The following is a 22158-nucleotide window of genomic DNA, read 5'->3' as shown; positions in this document are numbered from 1 at the left end:
AGCTGTGACTTACAAAAGCTCATACCCTACCACAAATTTTGTTAGTCTTATAGGTGCTACTGGACTCTTGCTCTTTTCTACTGCTACAGACAGACTCACACGGCTACCCATCTTGATCTATCTTCCTGTAAGAGAGATGCCACAGATAACGTCATAGATTCGTTACTGGGTATTGTACACAAATAATACAATTATGGAGTCTCTGCTTCCATTTTAAGCCTTTATTATTTGTCCAAAAAGTATCTTACCCAAAGATATGAAGGTCACAAGCAAGGAGCTGCTCCAAAGAAGAAACTTGCGATTTTAGCTTGTCATATTTATAAGTTTTCAGAACCTTAACAACAGCTACTTCAAAGACTCAAATTCTTCACTAACTTATTATCTCTATGATTTCATATACCAAATAAGATTATCCGTATTTGAAACATCTTCTTGAAACATATAACAATAACTAGTTCATTCTTGCTACTTTTTGTATTAACAAAGTCTATGGGGAATTAGTGAGTATAATTTTCTCATACATCTGAATATCTTTTGGCCCTCTACCAATGTAACTATCTTTGAATAATGTTATACATTATTCATTATTATACATTATATATCCTCAAATAAAGTTATTCTTTCCTGCCATTCTCAAATACTCCCTGCACCTGGGCCTTGGTACGTTGTATGCATTAGTATGAGTTGGATGGCTCTTCTAATCTACACATGGCAATACAACTGTGTAACTCTATTGTTTTATACCCTTCTTCAAGGTTTTATGCCCTTATTTTGGGCCTATAGACTCCCTTAGAGGCCTACTTAGAGCGGGACCACAAGTGACGCCTGACACAGGTTGGACACTAGTCAGCTTCCCTCTTTTGATGGGAAATGTAGGCATCCTGGTCTTGCAGCTTGACTCTCTGACTGCTGTCCAATGGACTTTTCAACTGTCACTTGTCCAACATTCTGCCAAGCTGCCTACATTTCCCATCAAAACTTGAGGGAAGCTGGCAAGTGTCGAACCTGTGTCAGGTGTCACTTGTGGTCCCGCTCTTAGTTACGGGGCCAGACTAGCCCTGTTTCTGTGTACAGAAATGTCTTGAACAACTTTCTTTATCATAGGCAGCAATTATTCCCCTATCGTTCTAGCCATATTCATGACACACTGGAGAGAGGCACGAGGAGCGCGTATATGTGCGAGCACACATGCATACATACTATATTCTTCCAGGTATCTGTTTTGCATGACTTCAGGCATGTCCAGGGAATCATTACCACCTACATTTAGCAAAGATGTCCTCCTACCCCAGGGGTAGGCCACCTCTTTGTTATAACATTTGTGGACTTAAGCCTTACATTTGTTTAAATATAGAATTCCAAACTCTTGGGACTGTGGAATGAGAACTTTTCATGTACCCTGGTGCCCACACTGTGGGATTCCTGACCACAGAAGTTCCTCCAAGTTGCCACCAATATGTGACAACATGCTCCTGATATCACTTCCCATGTGATGTGGATGGTGTTTCAAACCCTTGCAGTCGCTTTCTGTTTTATTCTAAATATATTTTATCATTCCCGTTTTGTACTGAATGTTTTAAATTGATTTGTATTGCTATGAGTCACTTGGAGTAGAAATGAATAATTATAGAATAAAAAAGAAGAGTAGACATGGAAACAGGTGTGTGAATGTTCTCAAGATCGCCCTTTTGTTCCAGGTGAACGGCATCTTGGTTAACCTGCCCGTTGTCCTTGCCGCAGGGAAGGTCTATGCCTATTTTAGTGGCTCCGCTGTCATCCTCCAGACAGATTTTGGCCTCTCTGTATCCTATGACAGGTCATACTACGTGTCCGTTTCTATTCCCGAGACCTACTCTGGTCTCCTCTGTGGCCTTGGTGGAAATTTCAATGGGAACCAGAGCGATGACTTCAAAACTCCAAATGGTTCGGTGGTTCAGGATGCAGCAGCTTTTGCCGATAGCTGGAAAGACACCCCCTGCCTTTCTCCCGTCACAGCTGTCAGACTCCTGCCCACATGCAACGAGATGGAACTAGCCCAGTACAGATCCCGGAACGACTGTGGAGTTATTAGTGATGTGAATGGGCCATTTAAAGAGTGCCACAACACCGCATATCTTCAGATCCACGTGGAGATCTGTGCGAGGGATATGTGTACCACACAGGGCAATCACAAGACACTCTGCAAAGCTCTGCAGAGTTACGCTTGGCAGTGCCAGGTTCGTGGCATTACCATACAGCCATGGAGAGAGATTGTTGGGTGTGGTAAGTGTGCCCCAATCTATTTTAGAACTCACTGTTTATTATCACAACAGAAGTAGAAGTTTTTGACAACCTTTGCCCATCTCAGTCTGTATTTCTTAAAAAGTTGTTCTACCTATTTTTTTTCAGAATTAAATTGCCCTCCGAAGAGCCGTTATATATTCTGTGGATCTTCTTGTCCTGCTTCTTGTGCCCAACCAGCCGGGCCCCCAAACTGCCCGTCTGCCTGTTTAGAAGGATGCCAGTGTGAACTTGGGTTTGTGCTGAGCGGCACTGCCTGCGTACCTCAGGAGCAGTGTGGCTGCACCTATAACAGTCGCTACTACCTGCCTGGAGAAACCTTCTTCTGGGAAGGAGAAAATTGCCAGAAAACGTACCAATGCAATGGATCCACCTATGCTGTTGATGCTGCTGTCTCCTCGTGTGGTTCTGGAGAACATTGTGGGGTTCAGAAGGGGGTGTACAGGTGTCATACACAGTCAGATGCCACCTGCCAGGCTTCTGGGTTTCTCCACTACACCACATTTGATGGGCGACATTATGGTTTTCTGAGCATCTCCAGATACATCTTTGCTGAAGTGTGCAGGGGGTCACAGTCTTTACCATTCTTTAGAGTTGAGGTGAAGAACGAGAAGCTGCCAAACAGTCCTTTGCCGGTAACATCAGAGGTGCTGGTGGTGGTGAACCATACTCAGATACAGCTGCAGAGAGGACACCAGGGGACTGTCAAGGTAATTTAGCATTCATTTTTCTAGAGAGCTGGTAGAATTACAAGGGAGGGCTGTGGCTCAGAGGCAGAGCATCTGCTTAGCATGCAAAAGGTCCCAAGTTCAATCTCTATCTTCTCCAGTTAAAAGGATCAGGTAGTAGATGGTTAACTTCTCTGTCATTTTCTCTCATTTCCCCAAATGTATGCGTGCCACGTCAAATGTAGCTAAGGGCATTGCTTTGTTTGTGCTCACACGCTTGCAATAGAAAAGTGGGGTAGAGGAGGTTAAGTACCCTGTTACTGCTCTATAGCAAATGCCCCCCACCCGAGCTTTGCAGTGGGGAAGCCCTGGTTCAGGGTCCCTGGACCCATTTGTGCTATGTAGTTTGGCCTTTTGAGTTTCCTTCTCGCAAGGACCACCTACTTTTTTGTCTTTCCTTTCCTACAGGTTGATGGGGTGATTGTGAACCTCCCGGTGAACATTCAAGCACTAGGAATCACCCTTTATATGCATGGGATGCTTACAATTTTACAGACAAACTTTGGTTTAACCGTCAGCTATGATCTGGCCCACAGTCTCTTTGTCACGCTTTCTCCAAAATACCTCGGCCAAACATGTGGGCTGTGCGGGAACTTCAATGGGGTGACTGATGATGACTTTATGATGCGAAACGGGTCTACGGCAAAGTTTGTCTCGGACTTTGCTATGGATTGGAAGTCAGAAACTGGCCCTGGTGGCCTTGATAACTTCAGTTATTCTTATCCTGAGTTTGTGGAAGAGGAACGTCTCATCCAGTTAAAATCCATGTGCTGGATCATCCAGAATCCCCTTGGGCCTTTTGCCTCTTGCCACTCCCAGGTGGATCCAGAAGATTATTTGACAGATTGTGTGTTTGACCTGTACGTTTCGTCTGGAGACACTGTCGTTTTGTGCCAGTCTGTTCAGACATATGCAGCAGCTTGCCAGAGGGCGAATGTCACTATCTCTCCTTGGAGGAAAGATATTTTCTGCAGTAAGTAGAACTCATTACATGCTTTGGACTTCTGCGTGACCTACAATGTCATCCGAAGAAGTTATACCCTTCTATTGCCTTTAATAGCCTTAGAAAAGTGTAACTCTCTTGGCATGTTACTGCTGGTCTCTGGAGTTTAGAAACTGTAACCGATTAGACTAAACTATCTTCCAGAAGTCATTTGTTTTGGTGGAAACACAACCTGGCAGGTTTGTTCCTCAGCATTTTAGCTAACACTCTCTTCCAACCGTTTCTATTTTATTTATGTATTTATTTTTCAAATTTTTATACCACCTCTCCCTTGAACGAGAACCAAAGAGGATTCTAGACAATGTTCGCTGTGATTTTCTTTTGTCAGCTTTCCTTTGAATATTTTAGGCACTTCATTCTTTGTGCCAATTTTTTAAAACTTTAAATCCTTTGCTCGTTTTTGTATTCATTTTCATTAGTGTTCATTCATTGGGAAACATTTCTGGCTGTGACTTCTTTGCTTTCCATCCAATCTGAATAAAACTTTGAAGGTGTCTGTCCCTTATCCTAAAGGATTCCCCTTGCCATATTTCAGACTGATCGCAGGAAGGGTCCTTATTTTATAGGCATTTAAAGACAACAAACACACAACTGAACTGAAGAAACAGACAAATCCATTTGTTTCATTTATCTTCATAACCGTAACAAATCAGGTTTTGGAGGGTTGTTTTTCATTCATATAAAAGTGAATGCATATTCCTCTCTCTAGGTTTTTCATTTCCCTTCTCCTTCCCCGTGTACAGATGCAGACTGCCAGGCCAACAGCCACTACGAGTTCTCTGGGGCTTCCTGTCAGGACTCCTGTTTTAATGCTTTGATTCAGCCCCATTGCCTTCTCATGGGCTTGGAAGGGTGTTTCTGTGACAGAGGGTACCTGCAGAGTGGAGATAGCTGCATCCCACAGGAGGAGTGTGGCTGCGTGCATAATGGGCTACATTATAAGGTGAGGATCTCATGTCCTTTTCCTGACTTAAATGATCCCATTCTCCAAGCCTGCTCTTTTCCTCCATATGACAAATACTGATAAGCTAAAGTCCCTCTCCCTTAGTGCTCAAATCAGGTATCCCATACAGGCCACTATTAGCCCAGACAAAATATTATGGAAAGACACATGGTTAATCTCCTCCATATCCCTGGAAAAATAAGTGTGGCGCATCACCACTGAGTTGGATTATCCCATCTCTACTCTGTCTCATTGTTTGTCACGTGTCAGGGAAGCACTCATGCACTCATGTCATGTTTTATATATTTTTCAGCTGTGCATCATTGGCAACATGTGGGAGGACAGACAAGTTGACGTGGCCTATGTGTCTCCCATAACATGTCATTTGGGGTCCCCAAACTTCTTGATTCTGTGGGAACATTTGGAATTTTAAGAAAGAGTAGAGGACAAATCCACAAAATTCCTTGCATGAGGAGGTGGAATCAGGCACAAGATGTTAGGAGATTGGAAGCCAAACATCCTCTTATTATTTATTATTTCATTTGATTTGATTACACCCTGCCCTCCTCACAAGTGAGCTCAGGGCAGCTCACATCATCCATAAAATACAATAAATTAATAATCAACTATAAAATCAATAGCAATCTTAAAACAGTCATTAAAATAATCCAGGCGCCTTATACAGAGGCTAATTTAGATAAATAATCAGAAATCTGCATATAGTCCATAGCATATGAGCAGGACACATGGCCGAGGGCAGTCACAGAAGAGGTGGTGGTCGTAGACGGAGTGGTCCTCAACCAAAGTTCTGGTGGAACATCTCCATTTTACTGTAGTAAGTCCTGCAGGGCCCAAATCTCCAGCGGGAGAGCGTTCCACCAGGCTGAGGCCAGGGCAGAAAAAGGCCTGGCCCTGGTTGAGGCCAGACGGATGTCCCTCGGGATGGGGACCACCAGGAGTTGCTTGTCTGCCGAGCTTAAAGCCCTGCAGGGGACATAATGGGAGATGGAGACAACTCAATCCAAATGGGCACTTCCTGCCAATCCTTTCCCAGTCTACTGCGCTGGAAGTGGAGGCCTTTATGCTGTCTCCTAGTCTCAAGTTTCAGAGGAGGACTATGAGATAGTGAGACAGAGAGGTCAAGGATCTGCCATCCTTCCTTTCTACTATCCTGGTATTATCCTTTGGAAGTGCACATTGGTACTCCTTCCTTCTTTCCAGCTTCACCTCCCCTTCTCCTCACTCTCCCTTCTCCATCTTGCAGCCATAAGAGCAGGACATGCCTCCTGCATCTCTCAGCATCCTACCTGAGATTAGAATGCTGTCTCTACTCTTTCCTATCCTAAGTGGAGTTCCTTAAAGTAAAAGATGCTTGTTTCTTTGCTAAAGCTAAAGCAGGCTCCATGAAAGCTTGGTTCATTTACCAGTTCTGGCCCCATACCACTTTGGGTTTGTTTGTTTTTTTGCTGAATTTTGCACGCTTATCTCCCTCTTCAGAATTCCATGTGGTACTTTTGAGGTTTCTGTAAGACTTTTCTGAGTTCCACAACAGCATGCATGAACACAGCTGTACCCACTAGGCTATTCTGCCTTCCTATTGAAGCACCTCTTGCTCTACAGGGCCGATTCCAGACGGCCCTCTGCATTCCGAAACGTTGCACGTCGTCGCGCGGAAAACGCGAAATACCGCGTTTTCTCGCACGAGTTTTGTGTGACCTTGCGCAAAACTCGCACGAGAAAACGCGATATTTCACGTTTTCCGCGTGACGATGCGCGACGACACACGACGTTTCGGAATGCAGAGGGCCGTCTGGAATCGGCCCAGATGTGGTGGATTACCACTGGCCCTTTAATTTAGAAAGAGATGTTTTTCAGAAGAAGCTTGTGGGTGCCAAGAAACTCATGAGTGCATGCCACAATGGGGGGACTGCCCTAGTATGTTAATGTCTTTCTGTTTTTCCTGCAGATTGGAGAGCATGTATGGCTCAGTCGTTGCCATGAGAGGTGCCGCTGTAATGGCCCCTCCAAATTCCACTGCATCCCAGCTAGCTGTGGCCCCGGCCAAAAGTGTGCCATAAAGAACGGGAAACTGGGATGTCAGAATCGTCTGGCTACCTGCACGGTGACCGGGGACCCCCATTACATCACTTTTGATGGGGCCATGGCACATTTCCAGGGCACTTGTGCCTATGAGATCTCCAGGGTTTGCCACACGGCTCGTCAGTTCTTCCGGGTTGTTGCCGAGAACCGGAATCGCGGGAACCCTCGTGTGTCTTTTGTGACCCGAGTGGAAGTCTGGCTGCAGAGCGGAGCGCTGAGCTCTCACATTGTTCTAGGGAACAGTCAAATAGTGGAGGTATGTTAGTTCATGAAAATGTGCACTTGCCCATTGATTTTCCTTGAGCAGGAACCTCATTTTGGCCCGTCCAACAAGGTCAAGATGAAGGATAATTTCATGTTTACTAGATGCTTCACATGGCTTCATGCTGCTCTGATAACAGGCATATGAAAGACCCACCTGAGCTAGCCCAATGATATGTTTCCATTCCATGCAAACATGGTCTATGCAAGAAAGAAGTTGCCCATTGCGTGAGAAAGAACCACAGTGTTGGCCCACTTACATAGTTTCATCATGCACCTGTCTCCAGAACCGCCTGGAAAGAAACCCTAGGGAAGTGTCCTCCACTAAGACTCAAACGGGACCATAGACTTCACCACTGTGTTGCCTTACAAACTACCTGTTGTCTTAAATATGAGCTCCTACGTGCTTCATGGGGTCTAATGTCAGCCCTAGAATTGCTTAGGTTCTATTTCAGCATTTCTTCAACTCCATATTGGAACTTTATAAACTTGTGTTTATTCATTTAATATCCTATGGCATTGTTCATGGAAATGTCCTTGAAATTGACTGTACTAATCTCACAGTGTGTAATCCGCCTTGAGTCTCACTGAGAAAGATGGACTATAAATGACATAAAACAAATAAATAATTAACTAGGCTAATATTTATTCCAATGTGAGCTTGGTGCCCCCGGACTTTTCTTTTGCTACAGTAGACTAACATGGCTGCCGCTCAGGAAGTATCTAAACTAGACCTTACCAATTTATCCCAGGGTATATATGTCTTGAGTGATGTGATTCAGGCTTCAATTGTAGCCAGAAAAGGTTAAGTGAAACACTAGAAAGGTTGTCCCGAAAACTGTATTTCTCATGGTCAATGCAGGCACACGCCAGGACATTCATGCAGAAGCAAAGCAGGTTTGGGGTTTGACCGCTGCCTACTTAGAAGACTTTTGGGGAACCCAGAGTATGTCCCCTTGTGTTCCATTTTGCAAGAGAAAGAATTTGGCCATTTTCACACGCACCCCAGGAGATCACGCAAACTCACAGCATGAAGCGTCTTCCTAGCACGATTTCCCAGCACAATCCCCTTTAATGGCCCGATGACATCAGAAAAAGGGCCATTAAACGGGATTGTGCCAGGAAATCACGCTAGGAAGATGCTTTTATGCCATGAGTTTCATGCGATCTTCTGGGCGCCTCACCATGTGAAAACGGCCGTAGATTGATTTAGATACTTACACCTCACTTTTCTCTCTGATGGGGACACAAAGCGGCTTACATCATTCACCTGTGTTTCATTGCATGCTCCAAACAACACCACTGTGAGACAGGTTAGTCTAAGGGAGAGGGGGTGGCCCAAGATCACCCAGTAAGCAGGGGTTTGAACCTGCCTCTCCCAGATCCTAGTCTGGCACTCGAACCACTACACCACACTGGTTCTCCTGGGAGATCCAGATATCTCCCCTCAAGCAGTGCCGTTACTGCAGGAATTATACAAAAAACGTAAGAGGCACCTTCACCTATAACCACTATATGCACAAGTAGAACTCGACACGTGAAGGAATTTAGTGAGATCTATATAAATACAATTCTGACAAATACACTAGATAAAGAATGAATATCCAAAATCAAGACTAATTAATTAATTCGTATTTCAATGTAATCAATCAGAAAATTCATACTCCCATAAAAATGGTCATAATCGATACACAAACAAGTCACCCTTACCATGAGTTAATTGGACTTATATAGCCAGGGCTTTTTTTCTGGGAAAAGAGGTGGTGGAACTCAGTGGTGGAACGCAGGACTGCACAATGACATCACTTTGGGTCAGCTGGATCAAGGGGGGGGTGAGTTTTTTAAAGTTTAAATCGACCTTGGTGAAAATGGTAACATGGCTGTCTGATCTCCAGACAGAGGGGAGTTTAGATTGCCCTCCACACTGCTGGAGCAGCGCAGAGGGCAATCTAAACTCCCCTCTGTCTGGAGATCAGGGGGTGGGGCCACCAGCCATGTGACCATTTTCAAGAGGTGCCAGAACTCCGTTCCACTGTGTTCCTGCTGAAAAAAAGCCCTGCTTATAGCAAAGGGGAGAGAGTGCACGGCTTGTACATGATTCATTTGCTATTTGTATACCGATATATGATTATGGACTTGTTTGTATATCGATTATGACCATTTTTATGGGAGTATGAATTTTCTGATCGATTACATTGAAATACGAATTAATTAATTAGTCTTGATTTTGGATATTCATTGTTTATCTAGTGTTACTGCAGGGATAGCATGTATTTTCCGATGCTCAATCAGTGCCCAGTCATTGGGAAGCTAGCACATCTACTACTGGTGCCTTTGCAAAGTGAGTGATGTACTCAGTTGTGAAATTGTTGCACATCATCAGGACTCTCAGGTTTGGTCCGTTGGTGGTGCTTGCTGGCCCTGATCTCTCTTCATTTCCCCCCCAGGTCAACCAGGATAAAGTGCACCTGCCCCACTCCCTGGGGGCCCTGGGCAACATTTCCAAGATCAAAAACATGCTGACGATCAAGACAGCATTCAATACGGAGATCCAGTATAACAGCCGCCACACTTTGTTTATCCGTGTGGGACCAGAATACCAGGGGAAGTTGTGCGGGATGTGCGGGAATTTCAATGGCATCCGTGAAGACGACAAAGTCCTGCCCAATGGGAACAAGGCCCAGAACGACTCACAGTTTGGCAATGCCTGGAAAACCGAGACAAGCCCAGTAGGGTAAAAAGAGAACATATCGCATCGGTTTAATACTATGCTGTATAAAGCATTGTGCGTGTTTTGTAGGGTCAAGCCTAGAGAAAAATAAATGAGATGTATAAAGAGGAGGGGAAAGAAGATCGTTTCCATTTATTTTGTTTTCTTTCTGTCCTGCAGGAAAGTGTGTAAGTGTGTATATCAAATGGTGGTGGTGGGTGGCACGGAAAAAGGCCACAAAGGGCTGGGGCAAGCAAGGCGCAGTGGAAAACCATCAGGTGGATTTTCCATTGTGGTGGCAGCTCTGTGAAAGCTGCTGTGGACAGGGGGAGACAGGGCAAAAGTAGCTATCAGCCATGATTAGATGGCACATCTTTCCATACCAATTGTTGGGGGGGGGGGGCAACAGCAGGGAAGAGCAAATGAATTGTTAGTCTCCTTATGGGCTTTCCAGAGGCATCCAGCTAGCCACAGGGGAAAACAGGATGCTGTAATAAGTTAGAGTTCACTCATATAATACGTGCACCAAAGTAAAAGTAAATGGAATAATTTATTGCCAAGCACACAAGGTTCTCCCAGCTTCCCTGAATGCTCTGACCTCCAGTGCTTGCAGCTTCTCCCTCTTAGCCAGCAAGCGTCCTCTGTAAAATCCCATCCTCTGTGTTCCTATAAGGATATCTCTTGAAATTACAATCGCTACAGATGCTATACAAGGTAGATCTTTAGTCAGACGCAGCAGGGCTCAGCGTTTTGTTCTTGTAATAAAGACACACTGCAGTGCAAACCAGCAGGCTCTCTTCCCAGGCCAGCAAACAGCAATCAAGTTCCATACCGGGGGACAGTCGTGTCCTGTGCTTTGGCACCCCATCATCTCTGGATATACCGAGGCGTCCTTTATTTTAAACGTCTAGCCTTCTGGATCCCTAAGACCAGGAGAAAAAGAACCATGTTAAATATTTATTGAGCCTTTTGAAGTGTATAAAAGTGTGAAAATTCCACCCCTTGTTTATTTAACACTGGAGCTAGACAGAAGAGTCACATGAAGCTGCTGCCTTCCGAGACCGTCAAGGTCAGTATTGTCTACTCTGACTGGTAGCGGCTCTCCAGGATCTCAGGTTGAGATCTTTTATATCGGTTCCCGCCAGGTCATTTTAATGAGAGATGCCGGGGATTGAACATGGCAGATGCTTTGCTTACGGGCTCTATCCTCAGTCTGCATGGAGTAAGGTCTTTTGCCTTCTCTTTTCAGGTGCTTAGATGATGCTGCAGCACTAGAACCCTGCAAAGGTCCCCCGGAACATGAAGAGCTCTGTGGGGCCCTGCGTAGCCATCCAGGACCTTTTTCTGAGTGCCACTGGCACGTGGACCCTTCTCCTTTTTATTCCGCCTGCCTGTATGACTTATGCCTCTATGGGATGGCCCATGGGATGCTCTGCATGGCCTTCAGTGCTTATGAGGAAATGTGCCTCCTTCATGGGGTCTTCGTCAGCAGCTGGAGAGCAGCCATCCAGTGCCGTGAGTATCAAGACGGGCAGCCGGGCCCATCTTCTGAACCACTGGAACATTCGTGTACTAAATCTTATAGCTTGCCTTATAGCTTGCTACCTGCTGCCCTGAGTGAGATCCCCCCCCCCACAAGACAAAGTGACTTTCACATCCCTCCCAGAGATTGCAGTGTTTGTCAATATCCCGTGACTTGCCTAAATCATTGCTTAGAAGTAGAGAGGATGTGCAACAGAGAGATGGCTGCAATTTTTCGAGATTCCAGTCCAGTAGCACCTTAAAGATCAACAAGGGTATTAACTTTCAAGATAAACGTTCCCTTCATCAGATTGTTCTGAATTCAAATCTCTTCTCTGCTGGGTAGGCTTTGTGCAGTTTCCTTTCACAACCTTCTTTGTTTCCTTGCTCTTTGTTAAGATGACCCATCTGTGCAACTGCAGATTGGTTGGAATACCATCCAAGTTCCCAGACGTTCCTGATCTAACCCTGACAAAAGGTATCTGATGAAGGGAACTGTGACTCACAAAAGAGCATACCCTACCACAAATTTTGTTAGTTGTATAGGTGCTACTTAACTCTTGCACTTTCCTACTGCAAAGGGAGCTTTGACTCTCAAAAGCTTATACCCTGGACTCAAATCTTGCCCTTCTTCTGCAGACCAACATGGCTACCCCCGATGCCATTTTTCAATCATACAATCATATGATATTTTATTTGATGATAGACTGGCAATGCCATCTTAAACAGAATTACCCCTTTTCTAACTCTAATGAGATCTATGGTGTAACTCTATTTAGAATTGCCACTATCAATATCTTTTCTATTTAAACTTCTTTGGGAAAAAAATTTAATCCATGTTTTGCAAAGACATCCTAACAGAACACCTTTCTTCCCAGATCCTACAATGCAACCCCACCCCTTCTTTGATCCCGTATTCGATACAGACATATAAGAATTGTGCGCATCATTGAAACTAACTTTCTGCCTCGTTCTGTAGCTGCTGCCGACCCCTGCATTGACGTAGCATGCGGAGCGAATGAGTGGTGCGGAGAACAGAAAGAGACCTGGGGCTGCTTCTGCCACAAAGATTACAGCCCCGCCCAATTGGCTGATTATGGTAAGCAAAGCACAAACAAAGCTTGGGTACTCTAAATACAAACTAACGGGCTAAAATACCGCAAGCTGGCTGTCTAGCAATCTCTGAGTTGGTTTCATGGCTGACGGTTCTTACCAAAGGCTTTAGTAAAGGAGTCCAGTCCATGCCATGTGGTTCTTGTCATGCTGGAAAGCAGGAGGCATGGAGGCAAAGCCTCTCTCACACATATACTGGGAGAGGAATACTAACAGTTCCTGCCAGGTAGATCCCTCAGCCCCTCTCCAGCGAACACACATTGGTTCCAGTAGAAAAGCTTTATTTGGGATTTTACAGTTCAGGTCTGCACTCCATCATGGAGCTTGGTAGCAGTGACAAGGCAAAACAAGCAATCTATGTTATACTTGATTTTTCCCATGCTCAAATAACTGTTAAGGTTTTGGCGCACAAGTTGACACGGGTCCCGTGAGAACCCTTTTTAGTTCTGGCTAGATATTCAGTACACAATAATATATTCCCAGCGTCTGGGCAAAGTAGCAAAAGCTGGCATCTGGACGCTCCAAGGTCAGTGGTAGCTTAGAGGTGCATATTTCTATAAAGTAACAGGAGAGGCCTAGTCTGGGTTTCAAAAAGCAGGGCTTTTATTCAATGGGAATGCGGTGGAATGGAGTTCTGGCACCTCTTGAAGATGGTCACATGGTCAGTGGCCCCGCCCCCTGATCTCCAGACAGAGTGGAGTTTAGATCGCCCTCCACGCTGTGGATGCTACCAAATATGCAGGGCACAGAATCTTGTCTAACCTGAGCCGGAAAACTGTGACAAATGGTTCATAAGATTATCAAGGCTCATGAACAGGGCGCACTCACCCCTGCGAAACAGGTGATATACAAATATCAGCATCTAATGAGATTTTTCTCCATAGATTATCAGCTGACCTGTCACGGCAGCAACAGCTTTGTCTCCTTCTCCCGCTGCCTTCTGTTCACCGATGGTTTCCCCTCAGAAAGGGTGCAACTAGCTGATCCCACTTGCACTGGCACGCTTGTGGGAGACAGGCTGTTCTTCCACTTTGACGTTGTGCGGAAGACCTGTGGGACGACAGTGGAGGTAAGGAGAAGATGAGAACACTTTGACGTGGCAACCCTTCTGTGTAGCAGCAACTGACAGTCGCATACAGTTGTGCCCCAGCCATGGTGCTTTACCTCCACATGTCATTCTGGGGATGATGTGGTTGGATTCCACACCTCTTTAAAGCCCCTCCTACTGAGGGGACTGCTAATACTTGGAATTCTGGAAATCTGCAAGGTTGTAATTGGTCAGGAGAATATAACTCCTGAAAAGCAAGTTTCTAGATCTCATGGAAGCAGAGAAAGCCTTCAAATTACGGAAAGTATGGTGAAAGCATAGAAAACGCAGACAGGCTAATTGAATAGTCAAATAGCACTGAAATACATTTTGGGAGGATTCTCAAGCAAAATCCTAGCTAAGCTTTGGTTGCAAAAATTCAGATTTAGATTTGCCTAGTTTGGTGCTGACTTTTAAACTGAAGTGAAATTCCAGTTTCAACAAAAATGGGGTAACTCCTCAACTCTCCTGCCCCACTTGTAAACTACTGAAGAACTATACATCTTACATGAAGTATGTATGGGAAATACATTCCTGACAGTTTGCCCCATTTCCCATAATTTGGTCCACAACATGCAAATTTTCAATTTTGTAGGAGTTTGATTTTTAGCATGCAGCTTGGAAACTTCTAGCTTAAGGGGATGTTCCTACTAAGGCCATATATATTCTGCAGCTACAAGGACAGAAACTGGTACAGGGCATCAAATCTGACTTTCATTTTTTAAAAACAAGTTTCTAATTCTTAAGGCTGAAAATAGGCTTGACAATAAGGGGATAAAATCTAAGATCGTTAGTGCAATGGGTCTTCTAAACCCATTGAGTTCAATGGGTTTAGATGGGTGTAACCTGCTTAGGATTGCACTACATATCAAAGTCAGGTTCACCACCCAAGCACCTGCATGAAGTGCCGTAAAGTCCAAAGGGCCACCAGAACAGACAGTATGGGAGAAGGCGGTGGTCATGGCTTGTGCCTAGAATCTAGTATTCTATGGAGTTTGCCCTCTTAAGCTGCCATTTTCTCGCTTGCTGTGGTCCAGAGATCAGTTGCAATTCTGGGAAAACTCCAGTTTCCACCCAGAGGTTGGCATCCCTACTTCAATATGAGTTTGTCTGCTACGAGGGGAAGATGAAAAATATTTCCTGCCTCAACTGGTGGATGCTTGGAGGAAGGAGCCTGCCAAATCAAAAGACCCAAAGTCCGGCTCTCCACAAAACTATTCTGGTGGACACTAGGAGAAGGGAATGAACCAAAGGGAGAGTCCAAAGTCCTTCTCCCCATGACAGCCTGTCCTTCAGAAGATCTCACCAACTCTCTTCTGCCCCTCCCAGGTCAACGCAACCCATGCCGTCTACTCCAACGTGGTACAGGGTCATGTGGAGAACACCTACGGAGGGGTGATCAGCAGAGACAGATTCCTCTTCCTGCGTTTCTCCTGCACCTTCCCACTGAACATGAACCTTACCATGGCTTCTGTCGTTCATCCGATCCAGGAGTGAGTTCAGCTGTGGAGGGAGAAGTTAAATTTCATTAAGGAACATTTCCCACCCCTGGAGTCTTTGTATTCCTCCGTGATCAGGCTCTAGCATCTGACCTGAGATCTCTGCATCTCCTTCTGTGATTCTGTTACTCAACTCTGTCCTGTTTTTTTTTCTGGTAACCTTTTTGACAGCATTGTTAATGCGACTCTCGCCTCTGGACAAGGGAGCTATCAAGCTATCATGGCCTTGTACGAAGACCCGCAGTACAGCAAGCCCTTCACCCAGAGCCCCGTCCCACTCACGGTCAACCGCAGAGTCTACGTGGGCATCAGTATTTCGGGGGCAGACCCCACCCGGTTTGTGATGACCTTGTCGTCCTGCTGGGCCACACCGGACGGGGACCCCTCTTCCAGCATTCAGTGGGATCTCATCACCAACCAGTGAGTGGATTATTCTTCCCCTTCACATTTCCAGGTTGAAAGGGAATAGGGAGGGAGGGAGGTAAATTTATTGTATATGGTGATTGGCCTTTACAAAACAAAATGTATATAGCAAATCTACGACCATAAACATTTAAAAATTCTAAGATAACAGACAGCATTAAAATTATTCAAATCACAAGCAAGACCCAAATTTATTGCTCAGAATTGTGAGATGCTTTCTTAGATTCTGCGCTTGCTCTTCTTTTCCTAGCGGCCGAGGCGAAAAGTGCCACTGTATAGGACACAGAAACGTTCACGTCAGATAGCGTATTAATTAATTTATCAGAGTCAGAGAAGGAATGTATAGTATTTAAAACCTTGGACAGGAATTTCTTTCTGGGTTCCGCCTATAAAGGACAAGCCAAAACATAATGAAGAAGATCCTCTCCCGAACTGCTGCATAAACAAATTCATTGCTCCTTTGGTTTTTTGGAGTACCGACCTAATAATAACTCCTGTTGGCATTACTTGGAAATGTAATGAAGTGAATGCCATTCCAAGACTACGTGCAGTAATATCGAGGTTCTGAGATGGTCTTTTAAAAAATAAATGTGTACCTTTGTCTGGGTAATTGACATATTGTCCATCGCCACCTATATAAACCCACACCAAAAGACAATAGAGTTTGCTCACCTGAGAGACACAGGAGCCTTATAGTTTGGTCTGGGAGCCAAGAGAATCCAGAGTACAGGACAGCAGGAACTGAGAGTCCAGTGGGCAAATGTATTCTATTTTATTCTCTGCGGAGGAAGTAACCTTTCATAGAGCAAGGACTAGAAGGGCAGACTCTTGAGTCTTCTCCTTGTCCCAGGCATGAAAGGCCAAATATTAGAAAAGTAGCAAGTCGCCCAGGTGTGATAAAAGGAGACAAAACCCATCTCATAAATTCTGTTGACTTAGGGTGGAGACAGATAGACAGCCATTCTAAGCGTGGTTTTGAAATACTGTCATGTCTGTGTATAGCCATGTCATGATTGTCTGGTTGTTATAAGGCTTGTGCCACAAAATGTTGAAGCTTCAGCTATGCTGCTTTGTTACTGAATTGCTGTGTAACTCTGGCTGTTTCCACACTACTCACCTTAATCCGGAATGCTGTGGAACGTCGTGAAAAAAATGCGAACGATAGCGTCTTCTTGCGCAAGTTTTGCGCGCTGTCGCGCAAAACTTGCACAAGAAGACGCTATCGTCCGCATTTTTTTCACGACGTTCCACAGCGTTCCGGATTAAGGTGAGTAGTGTGGAAACGGCCCATCTCTCTGATCCTCTGTAACCATATTGCAGACGTTACTTCCTTAGGTCCCAGAAAGGGCCTTTCTTGTTATCTTAAGAGAACCATGTGAGTCTCGGCAAGCTGTGACCTTGATGTGTCTAGATTACAGTTTTCTTTCCTGTTCCCAGATGTGTACCGAATACAAAGTCATAACTGAATAGGTTCTCATAGAACTCTGGTAGGCTTGCGTGCCAAAACCTAACATTTGGAGTGCGGGAAAAATCAACTTTAACATAGATTGCTTGATTTGAATTGTCACTTCTGTCAAGCTCCGTGATGGAGAACAGACCTGAACTGTATAATAAAGCTGATTCTTCTGGAACCAATGTGTGTTCACTGTGGATGGGCTGGAGGGGTTTACCTGCCAGGGACCGACAAATACAGTCTCGCCCAAAATCAAATGCTGCAGAATACATCCAAGTTCCTTTTGCCCATTTTTAGAATGTTAGCCTTCCTTCACCCTGGACTAAGGACTGGTTTGGAGATATGCCATGTTATTTCTGCAGAGGTTCATTCACATGGGGGTTGCGGCGATCCAGTGAGGAAGAGGCACGTGTGGATAAGTGCAATGCCACTGCTCCTTATGTGCTTAGTCAACTCTTGCTGAGTCATGGCGAACTCTGTTGTAAATCGTGTTCACTCTAGATGGACCTGAAAGTTCAGTTTTTGGTGATGAACCTGTGATGGGTCTCCTAATACTTCAGCCAACAAGTTGTCAACAACTACTAGTTGTGTCACAACACTAGTTGTGAACTAGTGCTTGGCCTTACCTGCACTAAACCCTCTGCGTTGTGCTACTTCACTAATGTAGGTGCCCCGTGCTACAAGATGGCACAGTGGTAGTTGAAGAAGATGGCATCTCCCTCCTGGGCCGCTTCTCCTTCAGCATCTTTTCATTCATCCCAGACTTGGAAGAGATGTACGTGCACTGCCGCATCCGCCTTTGCAGCTTCCGCACAGCCAACTGCACTGTGGTGAGTTAGGAATAGCTATATTCAGAATTCTCTGCCTATATTCATAACTCCCTGCCTATATTCAGAACTGAGTTTGGAAAACAGCATTTTAAAAAACCAATCAGATTTTTTTCCCCGAGCCCAAATGTCCAAACTTTGACATCCCCCATAACAACAGCAAGGAAACAAGGGGTTCCAAATTTTCCCCTCCAAATTCCCATTTGCCAGAAGCCAACTGGGTTAAAAATTGGCTGACCATGTGTACACCATGCTACTGAGGTTGTGCTTTCAGCCAGTTGCCCCCTTGGGCCACTCACCTTCATACTCAGGGTTGCCAGGGCCAGGTTGGGAAATTCCTGGAGATTTTTTTGGGGGGGGGTGGAGCCTGGAGAGAGCAAGGCTTGGGGAGGGGAAGCACCTCAGTGGGGTATAATGCCATAGAGTTCACCCTTCAGAGCAGCCATTTTTCTCCAGGGGAACTGATCTCTGTTAGCTGGAGTTCAGTTGAAATTCCGGGAGATCTCCAGCCACCACCTGGAGGCTGGCAACCCTGTCACAGAAACATCTGGACTCCAGAATTCCATAGAACACGTTGTTTATGAATTTCCACATTCCCCCCATTCCCAGAACTGCGAGAAGCCAGGCCCTGCGATTGCTGGAAGGAAGCCTCCATCGGGCATCATTTCAGCCGGCCCTGTCTCAAGATACAGAGAGTCTCTTCACCGAGGCAAGTTGCCCTTCTCCCAATTCTAATGCCAGGGCAGGTGGGCAATACTTGGGAGTGGCATGCAAAAAAAAATGCTTCAGCCAGTTTCATTTTCAGGTTTGTCTGTCCTGCTTCTCCACTTGAACAGTGATTTATTCTTTTTTTCTTTCTTTTTCTTTCTTTTTTTATTACATTGATTTCAATTTTTTCTTTAAATTAAAATTTCTTTTATTTATTTATTTATATTTTATTTGACTTATACCCCGCCCTTCCCGCAAGCCAGCTCAGGGCGGCTTCCAACAAATATATTATTAAAATACAATAAAACATTATTACAAACGGCATAAAAACCAATATTAATACACAATTATACCAACAGCATAAAAATCCAGGTACCACCAAGCAAATCTGACCACTACAAAGTCACCATGACCAAGGTCACCACCAGGGCTTTTTTTCAGCTGGTACGCGGGGGAACGGAGTTCCGCCACCTCTTGAAAATGGTCACATGGCCGGTGGCCCCGCCCCCTGATCTCCAGAGAGAGGGGAGTTTAGAATCTAAACTCCCCTCTGTCTGGAGATCAGGGGGCGGAGCCACCGGCCATGTGACCATTTTCACCAAGGGCAATTTAAACTTTAAAAAACTCCCCCCTTGTTCCAGCTGACCCAAAGTGACGTCATTGTGTGGTCCTGAGTTCCACCACCTCTTTTCCCAGAAAAAAAGCCCTGGTCACCGCTATGATGTAACTCCAGGGCAGCTGCAAAAGGAGGGTGTGGCGGTTAGAAGAGGTGACCAAAAGCTGGCCCCTAGTCAAAGACCCAGTGGAAGAGCTCCATCTTGCAGGCCCTGTGGAACTGTAAAAAATCCCGAAGGGCCTGGATCTCCATTGGGAGAGTGTTCCACCACGCCGGGGCCAGGGCAGAAAAGGCCCTGGCCCTAGTTGAGGCCAGCTAAATGTACCTCGGTCCAGGGACCACCAGAAGCTGTTTATCCGCAGAGCACAAGGCTCTGCAGGGGGCATAATGGGAGTGTCGAGGCTTTGCTTACCCTAAAGCGCTTGATAAATGTGAAATATTATTAGTAGTACCCCTTGATGAAGCCAGCTTCATATTTATGGCTGACAAGCAGGGAGGATGAGTGCTGTGCATTTCTTCTGTCGCAGGGCTACGGCTGGCCGGTGGAAGCTGCAGTGCCTCCCTCACCGCTGTCCTGCTTCTGCTGATGTGCACCATTTCTTCTTGCCTGACGGGCAGCTGATGCTGTTGGGAGTCCTTTTAGGCTCGCCAGCCGCAGTGAGTTCCTGTAAAAGAAAATGCCCCACTTGGAACCCTTAGGGTCAAAGGCTGAGCTTGCTGTTAGAAAGAGAACATTGCTGTGGTTCACCCCAAAACACTTATCCACAGGTGAAAAGGAGCAAAGTCGGGAGCTGCTGATCTTTTTGGAATCATAGAATCATAAGGTTGGAAGGTATCTCCAGGGTCATCTAGTCCAGCCCCCTACATAATACAAGAAATTCGCAACTGCCTTCCACCCCACACCACCCCCAGTGACCTCTGCTCCATGTCCAGATGGCAAATCACCGCTCTTCGCTTGGATCTTTTTCAGTTTCCTTAGGACTACAGTTCACACCTCCTGTGGTGTGCAAAAAGAGGACAGAGGCATTGTTTTTCTCCCTCGGAGTAAACAGGAGACCTTGAGGGGGAATGAACCAGTAAAACTGACTCACAGCAGGACTGTCCAAAATACAACAGCTAATTCACTGATGGATTTCCCTGCCCCAAGATCTTGTGAATGCTAGTTTAAAAGGAGATGAGACAAATGATTAGATTGCTGCAACACGGTCTTCGTGGGGCTGCCCTCGAAGAGGCCCCAGAAACTATACAGAAGGCTATTTTAGTAGTCTGCTTAAAACTAATAAGTTAAGTTAAAACTAGTAAGTGAAGAAGCAATATGAGCTAGAGAGAGACAGAGAGAATGCTGCCTGGAGTTGGCTGCAGGGACTGTATCACTCCAGACTTGCTCCTTCCAATCGGTTTCCAGGCCTAACTAAAGGTGCTGGTATGGATCATTAAATCCCTACATGGACTGGGACCTGCATGCCGTAAGGCGTACCTATTCCCATCTAAATCCACCCCCAAATTAAGAGCATCTTAGGAGTCCTGCTTTGGGTGCCCCTATCATTTGAGGCTTGGTGGGTTACAACCCAAAAAAGGGCCTTCCTGGTGGTGGCACCAAAATTCTGGAATTCCCTCCCCAGGAAGCATTGCCTATCCCCCTTTGTCCACTGTCTTCAGCCAGCAGATTAAGACCTTCCTGTTTTGTCTGGCGTACCCTTACTGAGCCTTCTTTTAGAGCCAAGCTACAAGTGACGTCTTACACAGGTTGGACACTTGTCAGCTTACCTCAAGTTTTGATGGGAAATGTAGGCATCCTGGTTTTACAGCTTGGCTCTCCATTACAGCTGCAAGACCAGGATGCCTACATTTCCCATCAAAACTTGAGGGAAGCTGACAAGTGTCCAACCTGTGTCAGGTGTCACTTGTAGCTTGGCTCTTAGTTTGTTTTTAATTGTATGTATGTGTCTGTGTGAACACACACACGGACACAAACACATACACATCCTGTTTTTAAAAGCTGGTTTTAAGTTTCTAAAACAACATTAAAAAATCAATTGGCTGCCTTGGGATTCCTAACTGGGCAGAAAGAGGGAATACAGATGTTTTAAAACAAATAAGTAAATGCCTACAGGTGAAATGTTCTCTTCTTCATTTGTACAGAGCTGATCCCTCTTATTCAATACCAGTTCTGGGCTAAAACAGTGAGCAGGGAGAATAGGTCGCATGGCATCAATAGGTCTGTCTTTGCTATCAAAAGATGGGTCCCTGGCTTGTGTTGCCAACCGGCTGACGAAAATACGTCCTGTCCCCTTTAATGGAGCCTCAATTGGATATTATTAAAGCTGTGACGTAAGAAATAGTTCAAAGAGATATGTTGGTAAGTGGCTGAAACTATACACTATGAGTCTCTCAACATGAGGCACCTCAATGTTTGTTTGTCAAGTGTAGGAAGATGCAATGTTAACTGGGAAGTGTAGTTTAAAAAGACAGAACCTGCTGAGATCACTCCTCAGAGAGTTTGTTAATTTCATATTCACCTCCTAGGAGGCTCTGTCAATTTCACCTCTCTAAACTGTGGGATCTCAAGCAGAGAGCAGTGAGGAATGAAAATGGATTGGAGCTGCCTTTCAGAGCTGGGCTTGGACCTGTAGAGGTTATAATGGGCTGAAGTTTCCCTTCTGGCATTTCACAGCCCCTTCACACAGCTCCATTATATAGCAAAGCCTTTGTCCTGCTGCCTGCTCTGTCCCTTTAAACTACCCTTCCTGGCTAATATTGCATCACCTGACACATGTTCTTCATGTCTCATGTAGAGAGGCTCTAAGAGCAGAACCACAAGTGACAAAAGGCACAGATTGGACACTTGTCAGCTTCCCTCAAGTTTTGATGGGAAATGTAGGCAGC

At 45.3% G+C, this 22158-nt stretch overlaps 1 protein-coding gene across 1 annotated transcript in view; it reads left to right on the top strand.

Moving 5' to 3' along the window:
• The window catches only part of LOC129342939 (IgGFc-binding protein-like), a 68164-nt gene extending 48270 nt beyond the window's left edge, over positions 1 to 19894 (top strand). Inside the window, exons 25-38 of the mRNA XM_054998896.1 lie at positions 1698 to 2262; positions 2389 to 2990; positions 3417 to 3981; positions 4755 to 4954; positions 6921 to 7310; positions 9763 to 10049; positions 11275 to 11540; positions 12526 to 12645; positions 13544 to 13728; positions 15076 to 15239; positions 15417 to 15665; positions 17789 to 17951; positions 18558 to 18657; positions 19800 to 19894. Of these exons, the coding sequence (XP_054854871.1) occupies positions 1698 to 2262; positions 2389 to 2990; positions 3417 to 3981; positions 4755 to 4954; positions 6921 to 7310; positions 9763 to 10049; positions 11275 to 11540; positions 12526 to 12645; positions 13544 to 13728; positions 15076 to 15239; positions 15417 to 15665; positions 17789 to 17951; positions 18558 to 18657; positions 19800 to 19894 (3951 nt within the window). The remainder of the gene's footprint in view (positions 1 to 1697; positions 2263 to 2388; positions 2991 to 3416; positions 3982 to 4754; positions 4955 to 6920; positions 7311 to 9762; positions 10050 to 11274; positions 11541 to 12525; positions 12646 to 13543; positions 13729 to 15075; positions 15240 to 15416; positions 15666 to 17788; positions 17952 to 18557; positions 18658 to 19799) is intronic.
• Positions 19895 to 22158: the final 2264 nt, after the last annotated feature.

Source organism: Eublepharis macularius, chromosome 15, assembly GCF_028583425.1.
Source record: "Eublepharis macularius isolate TG4126 chromosome 15, MPM_Emac_v1.0, whole genome shotgun sequence".
Classification (NCBI taxonomy): domain Eukaryota; kingdom Metazoa; phylum Chordata; class Lepidosauria; order Squamata; family Eublepharidae; genus Eublepharis; species Eublepharis macularius.
This window is presented reverse-complemented; position numbering and strand designations above follow the sequence as displayed.